At 40.6% G+C, this 23,390-nt stretch overlaps 2 protein-coding genes across 49 annotated transcripts in view; one reads left to right on the top strand and one right to left on the bottom strand.

Annotated features, from left to right (window-relative positions):
• Positions 1-2,851, top strand: part of ABI3BP (ABI family member 3 binding protein) — a 128,813-nt gene extending 125,962 nt beyond the window's left edge. For all 43 annotated transcript variants that reach the window (XM_082220943.1, XM_082220944.1, XM_082220982.1 and 40 more), the window contains one exon: positions 1,112-2,851. In XM_082220943.1, coding sequence (XP_082077069.1) covers positions 1,112-1,227 — 116 coding nt within the window. In that variant the 3' untranslated portion in view covers positions 1,228-2,851. The remainder of the gene's footprint in view (positions 1-1,111) is intronic.
• Positions 2,852-4,100: 1,249 nt separating this feature from the next.
• TFG (trafficking from ER to golgi regulator) lies at positions 4,101-21,557 on the bottom strand. 6 transcript variants are annotated; one of them, XM_082221024.1, is made up of 9 exons: positions 21,409-21,557; positions 19,014-19,136; positions 17,043-17,251; positions 14,779-14,862; positions 13,585-13,731; positions 11,865-12,032; positions 8,622-8,762; positions 6,932-7,018; positions 4,101-4,910 (listed from the first exon to the last, which is right to left on the bottom strand). In XM_082221024.1, the coding sequence occupies exons 3-9, from the start codon at positions 17,224-17,226 to the stop codon at positions 4,525-4,527; spliced, it is 1,197 nt and encodes a 398-aa protein (XP_082077150.1). In that variant the 5' UTR covers positions 17,227-17,251; positions 19,014-19,136; positions 21,409-21,557; the 3' UTR covers positions 4,101-4,524. The 6 variants fall into 6 exon arrangements, with proteins under 6 accessions (XP_082077150.1, XP_082077151.1, XP_082077149.1 ...); XM_082221025.1 differs by lacking the exon at positions 21,409-21,557 and adding an exon at positions 19,557-19,672; XM_082221023.1 differs by lacking the exon at positions 19,014-19,136 and having other exon boundaries at positions 11,955-12,032; positions 21,409-21,527.
• Between the last annotated feature and the right edge of the window lie 1,833 nt (positions 21,558-23,390).

The raw sequence follows: 23,390 nt of genomic DNA, 5'->3' as shown, positions 1-23,390 counted from the left end.
GGTTGCCCAGATGGAGAAAAGCGATGTATCAATCTCAGACTTTGCCATGGCTAAAACACACACTACTGCACTAAGAGTCACTCTGCCCACTTTCGTCTGTAGCTGTACCCATGTTTGCCTCTGGCCCTAATCGCCATGGATATGCGGTTTCCCCCAAAGGTATAAGGGAATGTGCCCCACAGGTGGAAAAAGTCCACTACCCTTGCTTTACACTTTTAAATGTGCACTTTAAAAATCTTAGGTATGGTGTTGTTGTTGTTTAGTCGTGTCCGACTCTTCGTGACCCCATGGACCAGAGCACGCCAGGCACTCCTGTCTTCCACTGCCTCCTGCAGTTTGGTCAAACTCATGCTGGTAGCTTCAAGAACACTGTCCAACCATCTCATCCTCTGTCGTCCCCTTCTCCTTGTGCCCTCCATCTTTCCCAACATCAGGGTTTTCTCCAGAGAGTCTTCTCTTCTCATGAGGTGGCCAAAGTATTGGAGCCTCAGCTTCAGGATCTGTCCTTCCAGTGAGCACTCAGGGCTGATTTCCCAAAGAATGGAGAGGTTTGATCTTCTTGCAGTCCATGGGACTCGCAGGAGTCTCCTCCAGCACCATAATTCAAAAGCATCAATTCTTTGGCACTCAGCCTACTTTATGGTCCAGCTCTCACTTCCATACATTACTACTGGGAAAACCATAGCTTTAACTATACGGACCTTTGTTGGCATGGTGATGTCTTAAGATGCTGTCTAGGTTTGTCATTGCTTTTCTCCCAAGAAGCAGGTGTCTTTTTATTTCGTGGCTGCTGTCACCATCTGCAGTGATCATGGAGCCCAAGAAAGTAAAATCTCTCACTGCCTCCATTTCTTCCCCTTCTATTTGCCAGGAGGTGATGGGACCAGTGGCCATGGTCTTAGTTTTTTTGATGTTGAGCTTCAAACCATATTTGAAGCTCCACATCAAAAAAACTAAGATAATGGCCACTGGTCCCATCACCTCCTGGCAAATAGGAGAAGAAAGGGAGGCCGTAAGAGATTTTACACCTAGTGTACACCTAGGCAAATGTTAATACCAGAACCAGCATTTCAGTGTTCAACTTCTACTTTCCCTCATTTTGTTTTACCAGGCTTTTTTAGAGCGGTGCGACAGGAGCCGGTCAAGTTTGGGAAAATAGGCGCGGAGACGCATACTAACTACGTCCACTGGTATGAGTGTGGAGCAACAATACCTGGAAAATGGTAGAGCAAGAGATAAGACAAATGGCAGAGCAAAGGATGATACCAAATGGCCGCAATCCAGCTATGGCTAAGCCAGGCAAGCTGAGAGATGGAAATGTGTTGTGGGTGTAGTATTGTTCATTCTGAAATCTAACAATACTGTGTTAACTGTTTGATAGCATTGGCTGCTTAATTATAGTTGTCCAGATTCATGGATCTGTTGTAGGAACTTAGAACATGTCATAAAATACTTGGGAAGCTGGCTCCCTCTTAAGTCTCTTCTGGTGCCTTCTACATATTTTGAAAGATGTAGTTTATTATTTATCATTGTTTGAGGCACCTTTTATGGAAAAGTATGTATTCTGAATTTTATTGATGCATACTGCCGAAGTACGTGTTCTGATTTATTTTTCAACTCATTTAAGTTATTCTGTCAGGTTAGCTTTTCTGCTATTTTATATGCCCAGGCTGCAAATATACAGTTCTCTATTTGAACACTCTGGAAAGCTAATGATGCTCTCTGTACAGCTCTGTACTCAGATAGCCTGTTTTTAAACATGGCAGCCATATGCCAGAGAACCATTTGACTGAGCCCATGTCAATAATCGTTCTGCCATTTGAAAGTGTGGCAAAATGCTCACCACTTGGCCTGAGGTAGATTGGATGCCTGCATCATTTTGTGGAGAACTCACCTAAGGGTAGGTTTTATTCTCTATTCGTTTTAATTTTGTATGTCCAGCAGGACTTTTATTTGGCAAAAGCAGGTTACAGCTTGCTTGTAAAGCCTACTCCTCAAGACGCTTGTCTTGCATAGATGGAGCCAACTATTGAAGGGACTGTATACACATGCTTCTATGGTGCTTTTGGAGTAACTGGAAGCTATGTCTCTGCAGATTTTTGCCGCTCTATAGTGGATTGATTTCAGCTCTGATCGAAAGGTAGAATGCAGCCACCTAAAGGTAAAATCTGTTGCTACAGCAAACAACAGGGAGATGATCTGTACAAACCTTAACCTTGTGATCACTATCATTATAATGGAGCAAAACAGGATGTTGCATCTCAAAATACTGTGTGCTCTAATTCTTACCAAGGTCATATATTTTAAGCACTATGTTTGCCTTTACAGTACAAAGCAGAGAATCATTCACTGCTTCCAGTGAAACCTGCCTTCCCAACATGTATGCAATATTCGTAATTTATAAAGTGCTCCCAAAAAATCAAGACATAAAATCAAGAATAAGCAGGTTTAAAGGTACCCTTAACAAGCTAGTATGATTATTAGGTTTTAACTGTGTTGAGTAAAGATGAATGCAGACTTCAGTCAAATACCATGTAGAATATATTACGGCTGAAGCATACAAAAATCTTTATATACAGTTGAAACAGTAATGTGAGCTGTTTTGTAGAATGGAAAAATGAAAGCAGTATTTTAAAAATGGCTCTGTGCTTCCCCTCTACACAAAGTGATATATTTGTATTGCTTAAACATTTAAACATTATATATATAAAGAGATGTAGGTTTTTAAAGGTGTTTATTCAGCGTATTAAAAAAGAACACAAGGAATATTGGATTGGTTGTTTATAATAAAAAAAACTTTTAAGTACATTGCCGGTACACTGTACTCTTAATAAAGTATTTTAAATCATAAGTAGTATTTGATCCATTGGTATATTCAGCAGACACAAAACTGAAAAATTCTGAAAACAATTCTAAATTCTCTTGAGAGCCGCTTCAAAGACTTTCCAGTAACCTTTAGTTGCAATTTTGAAATTATAACTGAAATTATCGGATAGTTTGGGGGAGGTGGGAGTGTCCTGTTTCAGTACAACAGATTGACAGCAAACTCAGAGTGTGCCACATCCTTCCTTAACTAAGATTTTGTAAACAATGTGAAATAGAGCATCTCCCTCAATATGGCTTAGCTGAGAGGCTCCATAGCCTCATGTGGTTGCCTAAATGAATGTGCTGGGTTTGTCTTACATGGAAGCATTGTGTGACACATTGTGCTCCCGTACAGGACATGCACATGCAACCTTAGCAAGTTGTGCATTTGTGGCAGCTGCACATATATAAATCGAAATGGTTTTGCAGTATCACAAGGAGCTATTGGTTCATACAGTTGTAATAGCTGGGTACCTTAAGTCTATTATTGGTTGAAATAGTTAAATCATGTTACTTTATGAACTTTAACATATATGGGGGCTTTTGAAAATGTAACCTCTAATAGTTCAACTGCTTCATTCCACAGAACTAAATGCGAATGGGTTGTCTCCAACGTTAAGAATGAAATTAATGGGCACGACTTAGAGCAGACTCATTGAAATCAACAGACCTGAGTAGAATTTAGCTGGCTATAACCCAATGTGTTTCAATATATGCTCTTAACAGGTTATGATTCCCATGCACTATAATAAGCCTGTCACGTGAGTACTTCACAGAACATTCACTGTCACATTAAGTTTGTGAATGCATTTTGATACAACCATTAATTTGTTGCGCTTGAGTCAGTAAACAGCTATTTCCAAGATTCCCTTGGATGGTGAAAAGGACATGGTGCATGTGATTCAATAGCTGTGAATACCATGAAGTGGACATCAATCCTTCCTAGTATAGTGCACAGGCAGTGCCTCAGGTCATTATAGGGATTAGTAGTCACTACACCTAGGACACAGGTACAATGCCTTACACAGTGACTATCATTCCACCTAGTTAACTATTACCTACACTTGCTGGTAACAATTTGCCAGCGTCCAAGGTCTTCTGAAGCCCCCCAGTAAAGCTGGGATGGCTTACATGAAGAATTATATTGGTTGAAGCATTCCTGATTGGGGGGTGAGGGTTCTTTACTATAGCTGCTGACGTTGCAATGGATGTAGTAAAAACACAATGCCCGGCAATTGAACAAAAAAGGATGATTTGAATATTTTATTCAATTTCAATGTGCATGTTACAATTTAAACATCATACCTAGTTTTAACAAGTGGGTCTAATTTAGTACATATTTTATTAGTAAAAACAAGCCAGATTTCAGCTAATTTTTTTCACCTAGTAGTTTAATATGGCAAGTCAGAATGTCATTACTTTACAAACATTTAGGTAGTGTTTCCAATATTAAACTAGAAAGCCAATACAATTTAAAGCAGAAAACAAGATTCATTTGGTCATTTATCCCAGCAAATTATACAGCAACAGTGATACCATAGAATATTCTGCCTTTCATTAGTTTCCATATTTTAGTTAAAGAACCTTGGAGTCTGTATGGATGGAATAGCAACGGCAACAACTTGGACTTACTTGGGGCCCATCAACAGCACAGCTTCCTTATCGATAGCCAGGACCTGGCTGGGTGTAACCCTGGCCAAAAGGAGGGCGATTGCGTGCATATGGATTAGGGCCACTTGGAGGGGGTGTCATAGTAGTTCCAGGCGGTGGAGTGAAGCCTGGTCTTGGCTGATAAGCACCTGGCTGGCTGGGAGCCATTCCAGGTTGCGAAGCTGGGGTCACATTATAGCTGGCCGACTGTGAAGCTTGTGTTGTGTAGTTCTGTGCAGGAAAGGTGCCTGCCTGATACTGCTGGGGAGGCTGAGCTGGCAGCTGCTGAGGTTGAGGCTGGCCAGGAAACCCAGGAGCTGGAGCCTGTGAGGGCTGCTGGCTGTATGCTTGGAACTGCTGTGCTTGTTGAGGAGCAGCCTGCTGGCTGTAGCCTGCTGGAAGAGCCAAACAGCAATGCAGATAAGTGAAAGTAACACAACGGTTCACTTTGTCATGCATTCTTAAAAAATACAGACATTCCAGACAAAAGCTAAAAACATACATGAAAAACAACAGGGGGTGGGGGGGTAAAACATGAATTTCATTTTTTAATGTAAAAAAACCCAGTCTGGATACATACTAGCCAACTCCAGTGCATAAAAGTGCAGGTGGAGTAACATTCTCCAATAGTGTTGCTCTAAAGCAGGAGTGGACAAACCTGTAGCCCTCTAGATGTTGTAAGTCTCTACTTCCCACAAGTCCCAACTATCATGGCCAAAACATATTGGAAATAATTGCCTAAATGGTTGTTGGATTAAAACTCCCATTTTAATCCAACAACCATTTAAGCAATTGTTTCCAATATGTTTTAAAATCTTTCTTTAAAATGCAGATATATTCAGTGATAACTTAATTTACTAAAGTGCAATTTCATAAATAATCAAGCTATGTATTATTCTTAGTTTGAAACAAGTCAGCTCACACAACTACTTGAACATATTTAGTTCTGCACACACAAAAATTCCTCCAGACACTAATCTCAAAAGTAGATGCTGGCAACAGTTTAGGTGCTTTTAATACTTGTGCTTCACTATCAGTCTGACTGAAAAGAATTTCAGATTGCAAATGTAAAAAAAAAAAGCTGGTACAAAGACTGATACTCCATTTATTTCTGGCATGAAACACACCTGAAACTACTTGCAATGAAACATCTCCATTGACTGGAATCCTGTTAGCATTAAACACCAGATATATAACAATTATTAAAAAGGCAAGACCCTGAACAGAGAAAGCAAGGATGAGAGAATACAGTGGAGTAAATTTTGAACTCACCTGGAACTTGGGCTCAAATTTACTTTTTAGAACAAGAGCACTACCAAGCTTAGGTGTGCTTCGGATAGCTCAGTCTAGTCCTACCAAAACTGACACGTGGCGATGATCAGGAGAAACAAATCCTACTACCTGCCTCGTATTGGAAACTGCCTCGTATTGGAAAAAGCACACACGACAGCCAAATAAAAAGGGAATGGCTTCACTGCAACAACACCAAACTCAGAAACTTCTACCTCAGGAAATAGTTAACTTTGCCTGTAATCGCTTGACTTAGTAGCATCTCTGTGGTATTCATAGGGAAATGGGCCTCAAAAATTGCCCTGGTACGGATAAAAGCAGCTTATAGTAAGGACTTCAATGGGTCAATGTTCGAGGCAAATGTAAACACCAGATCTGAGTTTTCTTCAAAAGAAAAAAATGCATTGTTTTCTCAACCTCTCCCAATTTATTGAGCATTTTAAGGGAGTATTTGACTAATTTCACTTCAACTGAAGAGTTCCAGATGCTTTCTGGAGGCCAATCAGGGGAGAATGGGGAAGCAAGAAAAACCTCATGCAGGCCTTTTCTTTTGATGCTCCACATGTTAATACAAAAAACCCCCACCGCCCACCAGCTCCAAAACAGTGTGTTCTAACTGGATCATCTTCAGTAAACTTTGGGGGGGGGGGCACAACCTCTTAGCAAGAACAAGTAGGATTGAATGCTATTCCTCCAATAACCTCTGAGATGCTCTTCATACTTAGAAACAACTATTTTGGAGCTACCTTTCAGTAAGGTTATCCCGCATTATCTGGGGCCTGTATCAAAACGGTAATCGTTATGTGAACGATGTAACCACTTGGAAAAAACTAATCTGCCCTGTCCCCATGGTTGCATTATTCAGATGTTGTCCAGGATCCTCTACTTTCTCTCTCACACACGCAAAGTTTTCATGCTTCTGCAACTGAATTGCACCCAAGAAGATAGTTGCTGAGTAAAGTCTTAAGGTCCCTTGCACAGTGGTATTTTGCAAAAAAATACTGAAGTTTACAGAAAATTAGTTTGATTTCAGAACAGAATTAGAGAGCATGCATTTCAGGATACAGTTAAGTGAACACATTTTGTACTATATACAAAAATTTTGAGGTACCTTCCACCTGCTTACCTGGATACTGCATACCATACTGTGGCTGAGGCTGAGGCTGCTGAGCAGGGTATCCAGCTTGTTGTGGATATTGTGGATATATCTGGCCTACCAATTTAAATTAAAAGCTTTAAGAAATTTAAGAAATATGAGCAGCTCAGTCTTACCTGCCTCAAATATTATTTTCTTAAGGTTAACCTATATATTTTTAAAAACTGAGAAGCTACTGAATCTAACTAAACATGTTTTCTTGAAGAAATTGAGATTTCCCAAGAAAACTGTTTATCTGGTGTAACAAAAAGAGAGGACCCCTCCAACTCCCTTTCTTTTCTTTTATATTTAACAAAACTCATATTATCCAAACATGATTTGAAAGAGGTTATTGGCTAGTAACAGTCAGGTCTTTGGAAAGGCTTAAGCGTTGAAGGCAATCTTATATGTGTGCATGTACTTTATTTATTTATAGAAATATTTATATACCACTATCATAAAAATATATCAGTGGTTTTCAAGAATATATAAACATACCAGTAAAAAAAAAAAAGTTAAAAGCAAAAGAATTAAAAATGTATCTGAGATATTTGAAGTCTGTCCTTCACTCAAGAATCCCAGGGCATTAAACACCATTAAAATCATAATTAAGAATAAAAATTAAACACCAAGTAAATCAACCGTTCAAGAAGTTGGTTCCCACAACTCTCTAGAGCAGATTTGGGAAAGGTATAGGGGTGCACACATGGGGCAAGAGGAGAGGGAGGGGAAGTTGTGCTGCACAGCCGGAAATCCTTGCCCCAACAGAACTATTCATTGGATAGCGCCCAAAGATTACTATTTTAATCTACAATATAGAATACATGCTTTTCGAGGCAAACATTCATTTTATAGTTACACAGAACCTAGCATGAGGAATGTAAACACTGCTCTGCAAAGTCAGTTTCTACACTGTTGAAGGGAAGGTTTTAAGTTTTCTGGAGTATTAATAACTGGACAGAGCAGATGTTTCTAATACAAAAATTAGCTGTTTGACAGTACTGCTAAACAATATTGAACTGTCACGTCAACCCTTTCAAACCACTACAATAATCCTGCAAAATAGTTTTCATGTACTTTGTTTTCATTTTATAGGACTGCCTTGCTTGCAAACACTGTAGCACCATCTACTGTTTTAAATGCTGCATAATCAGAACTGAGACTTCTTAATTTTTTTTATACCTGTTTGTTTTGTGAGCGTTATGCTAAAACAACTAATGGAATCATCTGCAATGTTATTATTTATTTTTAGCAGTTATTTATGCAGTGCTATCTGTATACACAGCACTTTGCCAGGGTAGCATAAAAACAAGTCCTTGCCTCAAAGGAGCTTACAGTCTAAATTTTGACAGAAGACAAAGGGAGGGAAGATACAAGCATAGTGGGTGATGAATGTGAGATGTGCAGCTAAATGTAATTAGGCTTGGTTAGAGTTGGAAATGAAGGTCTTGCAAAACAGCTGCATTTGAGAGATTGTTGGGGGTGTAGAGAGATGGAGCACATGGAGTGAGGGCCAGCAACTGACAATGGATACAGTAGTTTAAAAGAGCAAGACATCTACACGCAGATGAGAATGGTAGAGCTGAAGAAGAAAAGAGCACAGGCAGCATCGTATTAGGAGAGACGGGTAGGGCAAGTAAACACCCCATCTGCAGGATAATGGAGCACAGGTATTGCTCACCTTCCATCTGACCAGTTTGTGGCTGAGTTCCTCCATATGGTGGCTGCTGTGGTTGAACTCCAGGTGGATGAGCTGCAGAAGATGAAGAAGCAATGCTATCGGGTGTTCCGGAACGTTCTTCTACAGGGGCACTGGGGGGTCCTGGGGAAAACAATGCAGACACAGGATTCTAGTGATCTCTCTGACTTTCATTAATAAAATTTGGTGTACCATTTCATGTTTCCATATTTAAAAGGCGTAATATACAATCTACTATACTCCAAAAGGGACACGGGTGGCGCTGTGGTCTAAACGAGAGCCTAGGGCTTGCCAATCAATGGTTGGCAGTTCGAAGCCCCGCAATGGTGTGAGCGCCCATTGTTTTGGTCCCAGCTTCTGCCCACCTGGCAGTTCGAAAGCACGTCAAAGTGCAAGTAGACAGGTACCACTCTGGCGGGAAGGTAAACGGGGTTTCTGTGTACTGCTCTGGTTCACTAGAAGTGGCTTAGTCATGCTGGCCACATGACCTGGAAGCTGTCTGCGGACAAACACTGGCTCCCTCGGCCTATAGAGCGAGATGAGCGCCACAACCCTAGAGTCATCCGCGACTGGACCTAATGGTCAGGGGTACCTTTACCTTTATACTCCAAAATCTGGCAATTTCTTTCAGCAGCACAAACATAGCTGAACAAGTTCCCAATGTGTTTTAAAACCTCTTTACCAAGGGAAACTCTTATTCCTTAATAAAACATCTTTCAACAGGTCTGTACAATTTCTCGGTGTGTCGGGGCTAATATTATTGTTGTCATTTTCCACAAAGTTATGGCTGGCTTATACTGATGTACCTGCTTTAAAGGCTTTGCAGTTTGAATGCTAGCTATACTCAGCTTAATGAAATCTGAATGAAGTTTTTTTAAAAATTCAGAATGTTCAGAAATGTCAATTTCAAAGGAACAATAAGGAAACATCCCTGTTACTACATACATATTTTTGCAAAGAAAATAATAAATGACAATCTATATGGAAGCAGCTACAAGACTGATGTGAAGCCTGGGATGATTTAAAAATATTTGTTCAATAACTATTTAATAAGTATTTCAATTTCAACACTCAACACACTGTTTCTGGTAATTTGCTCAGATTGACAACAAATTATCAAATCCAATGCCCTGAAACTTCTACAGCACTTTCCTGTCCCCACATTCTTTCATTAGATGTCAGGGCATCCTCCCTGCTAATAGAACCATTACCGTCTATTCAGCAAGGAAACCACCAAGTACAGGAGGTGGTGACCTGCATGCGTGATCGCCGACATATGCACTGCTTTCAGCCCCAGAAAGGGAGTTGAAACAGGGTGGCGGCAGCACAGGCTTGTCCACAACCACTGACATGTGCAATGACCAGAATGCAACCCACACATGAAAGGTGAGTTGCCTGTACATAAAGGATATCTAGGTTCCAGGTTAGTCATTTTTATACTATAGGCTGAGTAGAGATGTTAACTTTGAAGGAAGCCATGACTGTTTAAGGTAGCATCATTATGTATGATGTGAATGTGGCCATAGTAGCACTAAAGGGTAATTATTGCCGTTGCTCTTCAGAAATCATTTATATTTAGACACGAACCCGCCAAATATATCCCTATTTTATAGAGCCAGAGCACCAAATTTACACAACCCAAGGGTAACCTAAGCATGTAGCAAATTCAAACCATGCAACAGCTATGGCATGAATTCATCATCTGACTGCTTTGGGGCAGATCAATTTTCACTACTCAAAGTACAGTCTACATGGACAGCTGTAACATGCTAAATTTGCCTTGCACAAGGCTAATTTTGCATCAAGAAAACCAACTCAACACCCCATTTTCTCTTGAGAATACTTTTTTGTTTGTTTTTTACAGTGAATATAAACAGTGATTAGTCCAAGCAATGGGGCAAGCAACTTACTCTGCACTATGAAACATTATAGCAATGTAGCAAACTAAAGTTCTCCCTATTTATAATTAATGTGATAATTACGGTACATGTGCTTGTCAATTACCAGATCACAACTTTGGAGTATGTTTAATCCCTTAAAGTGAGCCACGTACCACAGTCTCAGGAGTTTCCATTTTGTATTATAGATTGTTTTCACACAGAGAGAGAGAAAAGCTATCCAGTCATTACTGTTAAGATACTATTGTTAATGTATCACCAAAAAACCCTCTTACATGTATTTTCTGTTTTCTGGCTCTTTCAGACATACTGCATTGCTTTTCAAATTTTTATGTGTGATCACAAGGGCAGGCTTTTGCTTTTACAACATAAAATAGTATTCTCAATTCTTTAAACTAAGAATGAGCACAATTTAACCATGGGTTGTATGTCTTTAGGTTGACCATCCATGTGGCATTCATGTTGTAAGCACATAAAAATCCAGAAACAACGCTTTTCGTGTACATATAGCATGATGGTTCTAGGGCTTTGGTGTCGTCCACATCTAATGATCCTAGTGCAAAATTAAAATCAAGACCTTCAGGAAGTGCAAGCTAAATTTGGAGCATACTAATCATCCAACCACTTTTGCAGATGACAGAAAAATAGTCTAAAACAAGAATTATGCTACTGAGAGAGGCAAAGGTAGTATACTACGCAGGAATGCCACGCTGTGCATACATTGTTTCCTTCAAATTAAGATCACAGACAAGCCCTTGGAATGGATTAATGATGCTACAGAAATCGATGTGTCTAATTTGCTGCCACATGTCTGGGGGGAAAATGCTTTATCTAAGGAAAGGGGAGGAATTTGTTGTCCATTTTTCACAGTGGTCCTAACCGATTCAACTTGATGAACTTGCTTGCAGATCGGAACACCACTATCAGTAGGATTACTTGTCACCAAAAAAAATATGGATATTTATGGGGGGAGTGCATTGAAAGGCCCTGAGAAGTGTGCATTTTACAGGAAGAATACATACAAAAGGCATAAAAAATTATAGACTTTTGTGCATTTTGGGCAAGTTCATGAGACAGTAAGACTGAGTATCAGCTGACACCAAACAGATGTTAGCTGACCTACCATATCTAATTACATTTTGGGACTTGTCAAGACATTTCGGTATTGGAAAAGTATTGTCGTTTAATTGTTACTAATATTTTTAACTACAATAAAATAAGAATTTTGTAACTCCCTCACGTTCATTCTACAAGATCCTCATGATGCATGGATGATTTTAAAAGGTTCAAACTTCAACAAGAGTTTCAATAAAATATGTATTCTTACCCGACACCTGATCATCTGCCAGCCCAAATGCTGACATGACATTTTTGTTGATTTCATCTTGATTTTTTAATGGATCAAAAGCAGACATACTTGCTGCTATAACTTGAGTAGAAGGCTTGGCAGTGGAGTCAGTAGTAGTAGGCTTATCTTCCCTACTCTCTGCAACATCTGCAAGACAAAAAAATAACTTTTAAGAGGCCTTGTTGATTGGAGTATCCAAGTTTGTTTCAAGGACTATGACAGCTTGCTTAGAAAACTCAAAGCCCACATCAGAAGTGTTACTATCTTTTACTAAAATTACTCTGTATGCAGAAAGGCTACTTTAACAAAACAAAACAAAAAGTTGCTTCTTCGAATTTTAACATTTACTGTCAAATGTTTTTCCACACGAAATATAAATTATACCCCCACCCTGAAGATGGTACAAATACATTCCAGTACACATCACCACCTCATGCTTTCGTTTGTGTTCAACAACTCTGACCAAACACAATGGAGCGTGTAAAGTTCATTTGACTTATTGACTAGCAAAATGGAGATCTATTTTGCAAACAGCAAAGCAGATTAAGTGAAATGCCCTATTTCAGATCCACACAAAACAGATTTTGATCTAATACAAGGTAACAATCTAATGATGATACACCCAACTGACCCTGTATAACCTAGAGAAGCAGACAACAAATGAGGTGATATTCTTTCCAGATCAAAAGAAAAGTAGCATTGTCATCTGTAAGAATATGATACAAAATGAGACTAAGATTTGGGAAGAATTAATAACCTCCTCAGGTTCCTGCCAACTGCACAAGAGAAACTCAGGTGTCATGATTGTACCCAGAACAATTGCTCATGCCTTGTTTATTAAGTTCTAGGTGATGAGCCATTAAGGGAAACAGGCTGGCAGTTAAAAAAATACAAAGGCGAGAGTTGAGGGTTTGCAGTGATGTGGGCCAGAAGCAAAGCAGCAAGCTGGAGAGAGAGAGAGTTCATGGGGTTTCCCCATGGTGAACAATAAATGTTTCTCTCTCAAAGACAGTAACTGGAAGTTCATATATGAAGAAGGTTCAATATACACATGCAGGGGCTTGATTGCCGCATGTCTGAGTATTTCAAATAACATCTGACAAGGCAGCTGACCAATTAGTGGTAGTTAAACACACATTCAAAACTCTCAGGATTTTCTGATTCAGTCATCTCCCTCTTCCCACAGAGGATGTGCCAGACATGCCTAAGAACCACTCCCGACTTATCCCCAGAGATAGGGTCAGCATGAATGCAGTAAACTGAAGAATGTATTCCATCTCAGCACACCATAACAACCAATATTACACAAGTTATTTAAAATGGGGATTCTTTAGGGCACTTGGTCATGTTGCATATTAAGGTGATGACTTTTCATAAGTTTTATTTATTCAACAAATTATATCCCATTTTCTTTACACCTTAGCACAACAAATTTGGTGTATGTTGAGCAAGATACTAGCACAGGATTTTTACCCCAAGTTGCAACAGAAATCGTAGAAAAGATATCCAATATTTAGATACTTATTTTTAAGAGAGATAGCCATCAAAGATTACAGAGTCTTATTAAGTAGAACTCTGGTTGGGAAAAGGATGGGGTGGTGGGTTCTACATGGGAAATTAGATTGTATGTGCATTAGATTGTGTGTACATGCACACACAATTGCGGAAGCTTATTTGGCAGTGCCAAACGTCAACCTACCATTTTCAGGGAGGCTTGTGGAAAGCCCTGGTTCAGCTGGGGGCTCTAGGCAATCCAGCAGACGATTCACTTTGTTACGAAGTTCTATCAGCTCTCGACGGAGGTATTTCACTTGATTAGATTCTAGAGGCCTTGGCTGCCCATTCACTGTAAAAGAAATATTATACTAATGAGTCTTTATGGCACAAGAATTTATGGCCTGTAAGAATTAAAGCAAAAGCATTGAACAGCCTGTATGCAACCTTAACTGTGGAAATGGAATGCACTTTGTGGAAACCTGCCTTAAGATCTTACAGTAAAGAGTGCCTATGAAATCAAATTTACTATATTTTGGGAAATGGTTTGTTCGTCTGCCCATCCATTTGTTCGTTTGCTATATATCTGGACACCTGTCAAGATATCATCCCCAAACTTGGCATGGGGATTCCTGAGGTGGGGGCAGTGCTCTTTGTCAACATTTGAATGCTAGATGCCATCTTGAATAAAGATGGGAGACTAAAACTTTAGGTAACTTTGTCCACTTTTTGGCTTAGGTTTAGCAGTCTCTCAATACAGTGGTACCTCGGGTTAAGTACTTAATTCGTTCTGGAGGTCCGTTCTTAACCTGAAATTTTTCTTAACCTGAAGCACTACTTTAGCTAATGGGGCCTCCTGCTGCCGCCGCACCACCGGAGCACGATTTCTGTTCTCATCCTGAAGCAAGTTCTTAACCCGAGGTAATATTTCTGGGTTAGTGGACTCAGTAACCTGAAGCGTATGTAACCCGAGGTACCACTGTATATCGTCACTGAACTCAGCATAAAGTTTTCCTGTGGTAAGGGTCTTTCTTGGACTCCAATAACCAATTTGAATCAAGATGGCAGACTAATACATGACTTTGGCATAACTTTACCCATTTTTGGTGTGATGCGTCCAAACTGACAAATTACCCTATCCATATAAAAAACAAAATGTTTTTTTGGTTTCTAAAAGCTCCTGGGCAGTTCTGGGTACTCCAACTTAGCAAATAAATAAATGCCCTTTTCCAAGACAACGTGGCTTATGCCACCTGTAAATGCCTGAATTGCTGGGTGGGCATGAAGGGAAGTTTATTACCGAGATGCATAATAGTTAAGGGAAAAGAACTAGTTTGCTAAGAATCCCCCCCCCCCCAGTACAAGAATTTCATGTGACTCAAAAATCATCAGTACTTACCAAACAGTGTCAATTTCAGTATCCTACTGCACTGAATTGCAAAAGAAAGATCTGAGCTATCAAAGATTGTTATAAGATCTCCATCTGTTAATTAAAGAGAATTAGGAATCAGATCTAATGCACATTAATAAAAATAATCACTTTACAGATAGTCATTTGCATCATACAGGAGTGCACACAGGACATTATATTTTTCTTTGCAGTATGTCCATGATGAAAGCTTATTTTATGCACTCCAAATAATACTGTGATCATGGTTAAAGAGCATCAATTAGAGGTAAACACATCCTCCTTGCCACAAATTAAAAAATTGTATCTGTAATGAGAAAATGGCTCTTGATTAAAAAGTTAGCAGGTCCCCCCCACACACACACACACATACACTACATACCCATAGAACAATTTATGGCAGAATATTCACCAGCATTACATCAACTTTACATAGCAGTTACTTATATAAATACTGAATGGAAGTAATGCAAAGACTATGTCCACAGAATCTGCTCTCTAAAACAAGTCCAGTGACCACTTCACAGTACTTGGCGCTACATTATGAAAGCTGCTGGCTGATGCCCCAATGCCCTGTGGTAGATAAGCACATCTGCTAATTTTGGAGTTCCTAGGGAGCCCCAAAATCATAATGCAGAAGTACCAGTGGAAAACATACCACCTCAATCTTAATGGGAGTCATTTCTCCCAGTAAATTCCAAAGCAACAAAACACAGTTTTTGTTGGTTTACAAGCCCCCTCCAGAGAGGCTGGCTCCTCTCACTGCTCTCGGAGCTTGCTTACCGGTAACCTCCTCTGGCTGACATCCTGGACAGACCAGGGAGATTTTGATAGGCGACATTTTCCCAGTGTGGGTAAATGCACACCCTCTCCTCCTGCTTCCCTAGCAGGGAAAGGAGATAGTCAGAAACGTCTATTTACATCCTTTTATTTCTGACTTTACAGCACTACAGAAAAACATGTCCGATCAATTCAGTTCTTCTAGCAAGTCTGACAAACTTCCTGTACATACGCAAACGGAAGGTTTCAAATTACACTCATCACAGAGCTCTGAGAAGCCCGTGAACTTCCGGGGATATTCTTTCCCACAGATAGCCGCATCATGTGATGTCAACAAGCTACCGGTTTGCAGCTGCGTTGCTTTCATATACTGACAGTTTCCCCCCTAAATATAGATTATTCCATATGAGACTGAGCCAGGAGCCAAAAGTCTTGTTCAGTCCCCAAATGACTAGTAATTTCAAGAAAAGCTAAGAAGCAGAGAAACACTCTGGGCATGTTCAGACAGGAGCTACTTTGTGAAATGCATGCCAACATGCTCTTCCACTTTACACTGGTGCTGCTCTCTGGATTATACTGCAGATATAGGCGAGACTTGCCCAATCCCTTACTTCAGGTAATTATAGGAACTGTGTGCATACAGGCATAATGCAGTATTTATTATATAGCAAATGTCCTTTGGGATACAAGTCAGGTGTCTGGAGAGTCACAGCTCTACTTGCATCTTAGTTCAGGGGTGCAAGCCTCCAATATAGAACCGTATGAGACCCCTGGGACTGCTGACAGGATTCAGCAATGTCAATTTCCAACTTTCTCCTGTTGGTGTCAGTATCCAGTTGTAGAACAAAGCCCTAACCCTTTCCTGTGCTAATGAAGGCTCAGAACCACTGGTTCCCCAAGTCTCACAGCTGTCTCCCTCTTGACTCTCTACAAATATTAATTCTTGGGCTCATTCAAGACAAGCATCTGTCCCAGGCTAGTTCTAAATCTTGAGGGAGTGCCTTTGCTTTTAAGTTTTTGCTGGAAAACCCAAGGTAGTTATTAAAGTCCCAGAAAAGGCTGAAATTTCCTAGGTTGATGGAACTGCCCCATTACGTTAGGCAATATTGAGAGTAGAAACACTTAAGTTCATTGATTTCAATTTGTATTCTATGTATAACTTAGTTGGAGATCACTCACGGATACAGCATCACAGAATGCATGACTTTTAAGCTCAGCATTACTACCTACACGGAGGTAAGAAACTCAGTTATACAGTGCAATGCACAATATAAATAAGCAATATCTATGACACGCTGCCGTAACTTTTGTTTCCTACCACACTTCCTGCAGGATACTAGCACTGTGCTGACATACCAAGAACAGAGCTCTACACGGGTCAGAAAAGAAGAGAAATGTGCCATAACAAAAACAACTGGAACACCAAAAATATTTTTGTACTATTAGTTAACACTAAAAGTTCAAAGAAATCCTACCTTCGTCTTTGTATTTTATTGTAACTTCATCATTGCTCAGAAGCTTTCCCCTGAAAACTCTCTGCATCATCAGCACTAACTCGTCATAGGTGATGTCCTCATTGTGAATGGGAATTCTTCTAATATCATCACCCATTTGAGCTTTAATTATAAGCTTTCCACTCAAATCCAGTTGTCCATTCATGGTTAACTCTGGCCTTCTTACACAGCTATTCAAAATGAAAGACATTTACATTAGTATATCCTGAGAAACAATTACACGATTCATTCCAGCCAAAGCACAATTTTATGTTACTAGATTAGGGAGGAAAATAATGTATTACTGAATGGCATGATGCTAGAAAGAAGTGCACATATAATAATGTATACTACTTAAAACAGATTTAAAAACTGTTAACAATTCCAAAAATGCTCTAGGCATTCAGAGAGGAGAATGAAATGAGGGGTAATGGTGATGCCAACTTCCTGGGAAAAGACATGATCTATAAGCAGCCTAAGATAAGCAGAGGATTAAAACCCAATAAATCTGATCACTCCTTGATACTTTACACCAGGTGTGGCTAACTCCCAGCCTGAAGACCTGAGTCAGCCTCCATTTTTTTCTGGCCCCTGAACCCCACAATTGTGGTAGTGGCAGAAAAAGAGCAAATAATCAAAGGAGGCATGGCACTGGTGCCATCAAGCTGAGGGGGGTGCAAACTGCTCGGATGGGAGGGCACTGTTTGTTCTGTACAGTCTGTGTGGTGTGAGTACAAGAGTGTAGGGCAGCCCCATGACTTTTGGTCACATACTCCACTAGCATGCACCCACCAGAGGGTTGGCCAAGGCTGAATATGATCCTTCAGCAGACCCCCTGCTTACATTCTAGTAGGATCGTCACAAAGATTATGCAGAGGTAATGTTTTAGTTTTTTTTTTTACTGTAGGGTCATTCCACGTCATTTCAACGAGGTTATGTCAACCTCTGTCTCAGATGTTGATGAAATTTGGGGTATCTGGTGTACACCCTTCCCTTATCGTTGAAAGAAACCCCCTTAATTTTTTTCCCTCTATCTCAAACAGTTTTACTTTTATAGGAGTTCGAAGTTTCATTAAATTTACGTTGTCTGTCCCTCTTGAGACTCTCGGCACAAGTTACCCTTGTGTACATTTTATTTTTTTCTCCATAACCAATGATCAGATCTCTTTGAAATTTTACACTGAGCTCAAAAAAACAACGAAAATTTCAGAAAAAATACACCAGCACTCAAAAGATTTTATAAATGACTAAAAAAAATTTATAAATGTACTTGTAGCCTAGGATTTTCTGCGGAAAAACTAGGTTTAGAAAACCTGAATTTTCAGCGTGTAGGCATGATGGAAGCCAAAGTTTTTGATGTTGAAAATTATTGCAAAGACATGCTCTATCTCGACAAATAAAATTTATGGGTTTTTTATTCCTTGCAACGAAAAGTTTACATTTTTTGGACATTTGGGGGGGGTGGCTTCTGGGCAGCCATTTTGTACAACTTTCCTACAATCCATAGCTGAAATAGAAAAAAAATAATGAAACAAAGTTGTACATCTTAAAAATTAGCATAATATTGGTGTGTGTTTTTTAAGAGCATACTTGTTTTAATTTTGGGATATTTGAATTTGAAGTTAAAACTGGCTATCAGGAAATCAATAAAGGGAAGGGTGTGACCAAGTCTCATCAAAATCTGAGGTGGTGGGTGACAAAACCCTTGTTTTTTGCATTGATTTGATGTGGAATGGCCCTATAATTAAAATAGTTGAAGCATTATTTTAATTTAACAGATAAAACTAAATGGCTATTCTGAACTATCACCGATAACTTTTCAAAATGACATTTTCAGCTTGAAAAAGTGAACACAGTACTAAGAATTTCCAGACAAGGCACTATCACTGTGAACTTTACAGTACAATTCACTTTCTTTATCAATAACTTTATTTCATCAAATATTAAGTGTACCTGTCTTGTAAAATGTATTGAATAGCTGGGCAGATTATCCCTTTTACTTTCAGCTGGAGGTCAGATGTCCCGCCATGCAGCAGTGGTTAGTAAAATATAACAATAGGCAGCAGTGTGTGGAATCTGCATTAAAACACAAAGGCAACTTAGTTAAGTCTCAGTCACCATCAAAGTCTTTCATTAATTAGCATAGACATTCATTCTTATATTATTATTATTATTATACAGAAGGCAAGTAACAGAGTAATCCAAACCCTCCTTATGCCTTTGCCCAGCTGTCTGGGCTAGGCAGCCTCTCACTGTGCACTACAGAAAGCATCATTTATTTGTGCAGCACTCCCCCTTCCGCCCTACTGATCATGTGGGCAAGAGTTCCACTGACAGCATACTGCCAGCAGTGTCCAGCAGAAACTCCAAAACAAGCAGTTGCGTGCAGTTGTATTTTACTTTCAGAGTGTATGTTTTACTTTCAGTTTGTGATACATGTTAAAAAGATATTATTAACTGATATTGTTGTGATTTATATTTCTGTTTGCAACCCACCTGGAGACTGATTTCATAACATCATAAAATTGTAGTTGGAAGGGATCCAAGGGGTCATCTACTCCAACTCCCTTCAATGCAGGAATCACAGCTAAAGAACCCCTGGCAGATGGATTCCTAAATACCCTTTGGTATTTAGATCCCTAAATGCAAATACCATTTCAGATGCATCTGATAAAACTGGGCTCCAGTTCATGAAAGTTTAAATTAAGTAAACCTGTTAGCTGTTAAAGGTACAATAAAAACTGGCACTTTAGTTGCAGTAGATTAAATTAGCGTAGAGGATATTTGAGAAAAGTAATTCCTTTAAGGATCATTAACTTTGTAATCACAAGAGACTGCCAACTATCTTAGTAACTGAGCTTCTAGTGCTGGCTATGTATCAGTTTATGAAATTTCAATGGCAGAAATTTTATTTAGAAGCAGGCAACTCAGTTGTGTCTCTATATTTAAGGTTTCAATCCTATATCATCTTATCTAGAAGCATGTCCTACTGAACTCAACAAGGCTTACTTCTAATAGACATGTACCAATTGCACTGCACAAATATTAAATGACTAGTTGTATGCTTAATATTGTAATGGGTCTCTGGTATAGAACAAAAGCTAATACTTGGGACAGTATTAAAGCTTAATTATGTAAGAGAAACACAATAAAAGTCTCTTGCCATAATTTTTTCCAAGTATATGTACTTATGAATGCAACTGTTTTGCAAGAACAGGATTTCCTTCCACCACTGTCATATCAGCCGTGACAGATCTCTTCAATCCCAATGACTTGCCCTGATCACACCCCAACGTCTCTGAAGGAGTAAACAAGACAAAAAAGCAATGACAGGAAGAGTTGCTGGCTCATGCCCCAGCTGACTCAGAATGTCAAGTAACTAAATACTGACAGCAGGTCTGAGCACTTTTAAAAGCTGCATCGCTGGGCTAATAACAATTTCTTTGCATGAACGAAATGAACAGTACTCGAACTTTTGAGATTCTGAACCGTGAACATTTCCACAACTTCTAATTATACAAATTAGAGTAGAAGACATAGAAGAATTAAGAGTCCAGCAAGCCAGATATAACAACAACTGTCCCGTTGGCCTCTTGGGGTGACCTTGGATAAACAACTTTCCTCCTCACAAGACTCCAAGTACGAAGAGGCCGCTTGAGGAAGAAACAAACAAACTTCGAAGATGTACAAAGAAGATGAAGAATTTAAATAAAGGGAGCTGTGTGTATTCTGCAGAGCCTTCCTCAGTGACAAAGAATCAGAAACCCCAAATGACCTCTTCCCATTTTAGGCTCCCCAGCCCTGGTGGGGCGGAGAGGGAAGGAGAAACTGAAAGCGGGGGAGGCAGGGAAAGAACTTTTTCCTCAGAAATGGGAAGTGCATCTTTTCCAAGGGTGTTTTTTTGGGGGGGAGGGGAGCAAAACCTCGTTACAACACAATTAAACCTACACTGCTTAGGCACTGCTGTTTGCTGCAGTAGGCTAACGCAGCGCCCACAAACTAGAAAATGAATTATGTGGGGAAGGAGGGGAGAGCAAGAACCAGGACTCAAGGCCGATGGGCTGATTGAGGTTGATGTGGCAACAGCTGAGCCAGTGCGTGGCCTTCCCCTGTCTCGAGTGGACGGGGAAGGGCGCGGCCTAGCCTCATCCAGGCGCCCTGAGGCCCCCCCCCCCCGGTCGGCTACCCGCTCCTTCCCCGGTGGGCAGCGGCTCGGCCTCTCCCATTCAAACAGGGGCAGCGGCTCCCCCACCCCACTCGCTCCGTTTCTTCCATGAAGTGGAGGCCGCGGCGCCAGCCAGCCCCACGACCCTGTATCCCCCCACCCGCTCCCCTCCTCCTCACTCACTGCTGCCGCCGCTGCCGTACGTGGCAAAGAGACTCGGCCAAGGCGGTTGCTGCTGCCGCTGCTGCTGCCGGGCCGCCACGCATGCGCACTCCGCCCATAACCTGACGGCGGAGACTGCTGTACCGAAGAGCTTCGTCAGAGGAAACCGGTACCGCGCAGGCGCAAAATGAAGGTGCGGGGCACGCACGCGTGCTGACGTACAGGACAGCGACGTAGAGCGACCCAGATTTTTCTTGACCTTAAAAAAAATAAAAAGGCAACGCGAGTCCAGCTAACGCGCATGCGCGGGAATGAATGGGCCTGATTCTAGTCTCCCTTGTTGTTTTCTGGCACTCAGTTGCGTGCAGTTGGCGTCTCTTCTGGGCGGAGGAGCGTCTTTGCAAAAGCGTCATTCACGGGTCCTCCTTCTTCCAGGCCAAGCCGTGTTCAGTGGCTGAGGCTGCTCCGCAGTGCCTGCCCCGATGTTCATTGATCTCAATGGGGTGCGCTCTCAGGAGAGTAAAGGACTGGACCCAATAGGGCTTCTGAGCAGTATACAGTAGAGGATTGCAAATGTGCTTTACTGTGCTAAGCTGTGAACATAGAACCAATGGAAAGCAAAGAGAGGGTCACTCACCCCCCCACCCTATCAAGCCCCGAATATCTATCTACTTCCTCATCTACCATCCTGAAAGCCAGTCTGCTGCAGTCTATGGCTTGTCTAATCACTCACAGATACCTCAGAGGACTGGCCTTCACATGCCCTGTTCACCTAACCAGTTAAGCAAAGTGTTGTTATTATTATATTTATATGCCACCCATCTGGCTGGGTTTGTAAAGCATTCGACATTAAAAAATTCCCAATACAGGATTGCCTCCAGATGTCTTCTAAAAGCCAGGTACTGTAGTTGTTTATTTCCTTGACATCTGATGGGAGGGTGTTCCACAGGGCAGGCACCACTACCGAGAAGGCCCTCTGCCTGGTTCCCTGTAACCTCACTTCTCACAGTAAGGCAACCACCAGAAGACCCTCAGAGCTAGACCTATATCCACACACACACTCATGGAATCAGAGCTGAAAGGGATCTTGGGAGATCAAGGCCTACATTCTCCATGTTATTCCTGATAGCCTGAGTGCCTTTCTTGATGTATATGTGCTCCTGGCCATCAAGAAGAAACAGTCTAAAGTTCGCATTGCATGGAATATCAAAGTTCATGAGGCTTTACACTGCACAGATAATATTAATTATGCTTCTTGAACTTAGGTTTTTTGTTGAACAAGGAACACTAGTTACTCACTAGTTATCCATTATTAGTAACAGAAAATTGATAATCCTTCAGTTGCTACAATGAAACACGAAAGAAACAGATTGTGAAAAGAAAGAGATTGCACCAATGTGTCAATATTTGCTCAAATTGACCACACACCCTTCAACCTACCAACTCAGCATGGTCACTGCTATTCATAGTCACGCCTGTATGCAAGTCCTAGAAATAAGACATTCGATACTAATAAACTAGCAAGCTCTGCAAAAGCAGCAAATAAAGGTGCCAGGGAAGAAGCAGAGATTTTATGGGCTTCATTTGCACTGATTGTCACTATAAAAGTAATTAAGTTGTGAATGTAAGTTTTGAATGCACTTCAATTAAAAAGATCAACATTGCATATTTCTTCATAACCACAAATTCCCTTTCTAATGAACATGACATGGTTTCAAAAGTGTATACTGTATATGATCATCTTCCAGAAGGTTGTCAGAAGATGCTTGTCTCTCTAATTTTGTGTTATATCATGCTGATTCCATGGCATCCGTTCTGCGGTTGGTTCCCCCAGCACTCTCTCAAAATTTTAGATGTGTCCACTAGTCTAAAAATGTTGGTGACCCTGAGCTAGAGCCTAGGCCATTCACACAACTGAATGACATTCAGAGAACCAGTATGATGTAGAGGCTTAGTGTCAGATGGGCAACTGGGAGACCGCAGTTCAAATCCTCTCTCCACCA

The sequence above is a fragment of the Podarcis vaucheri genome, assembly GCF_965113315.1.
Source record: "Podarcis vaucheri genome assembly, chromosome: 4".
NCBI classification, from domain to species: Eukaryota; Metazoa; Chordata; class Lepidosauria; order Squamata; family Lacertidae; genus Podarcis; species Podarcis vaucheri.
Note: the sequence above shows the minus strand (reverse complement) of the source record. Positions and strands in the feature narration are given on the sequence as shown.

Coding starts and splice junctions, on each gene's coding strand:
- TFG (XM_082221020.1), bottom strand. CDS start 21,506: ATGGGCGGAGTGCGCATGCGTGGCGGCCCGGCAGCAGCAGCGGCAGCA. Junction 17,252..21,408: donor GTACGGCAGCGGCGGCAGCA/GTGAGTGAGGAG, acceptor CATTTTGAATAG/CTGTGTAAGAAGGCCAGAGT. Junction 7,019..8,621: donor ACAAACTGGTCAGATGGAAG/GTGAGCAATACC, acceptor TTAAATTGGTAG/GCCAGATATATCCACAATAT.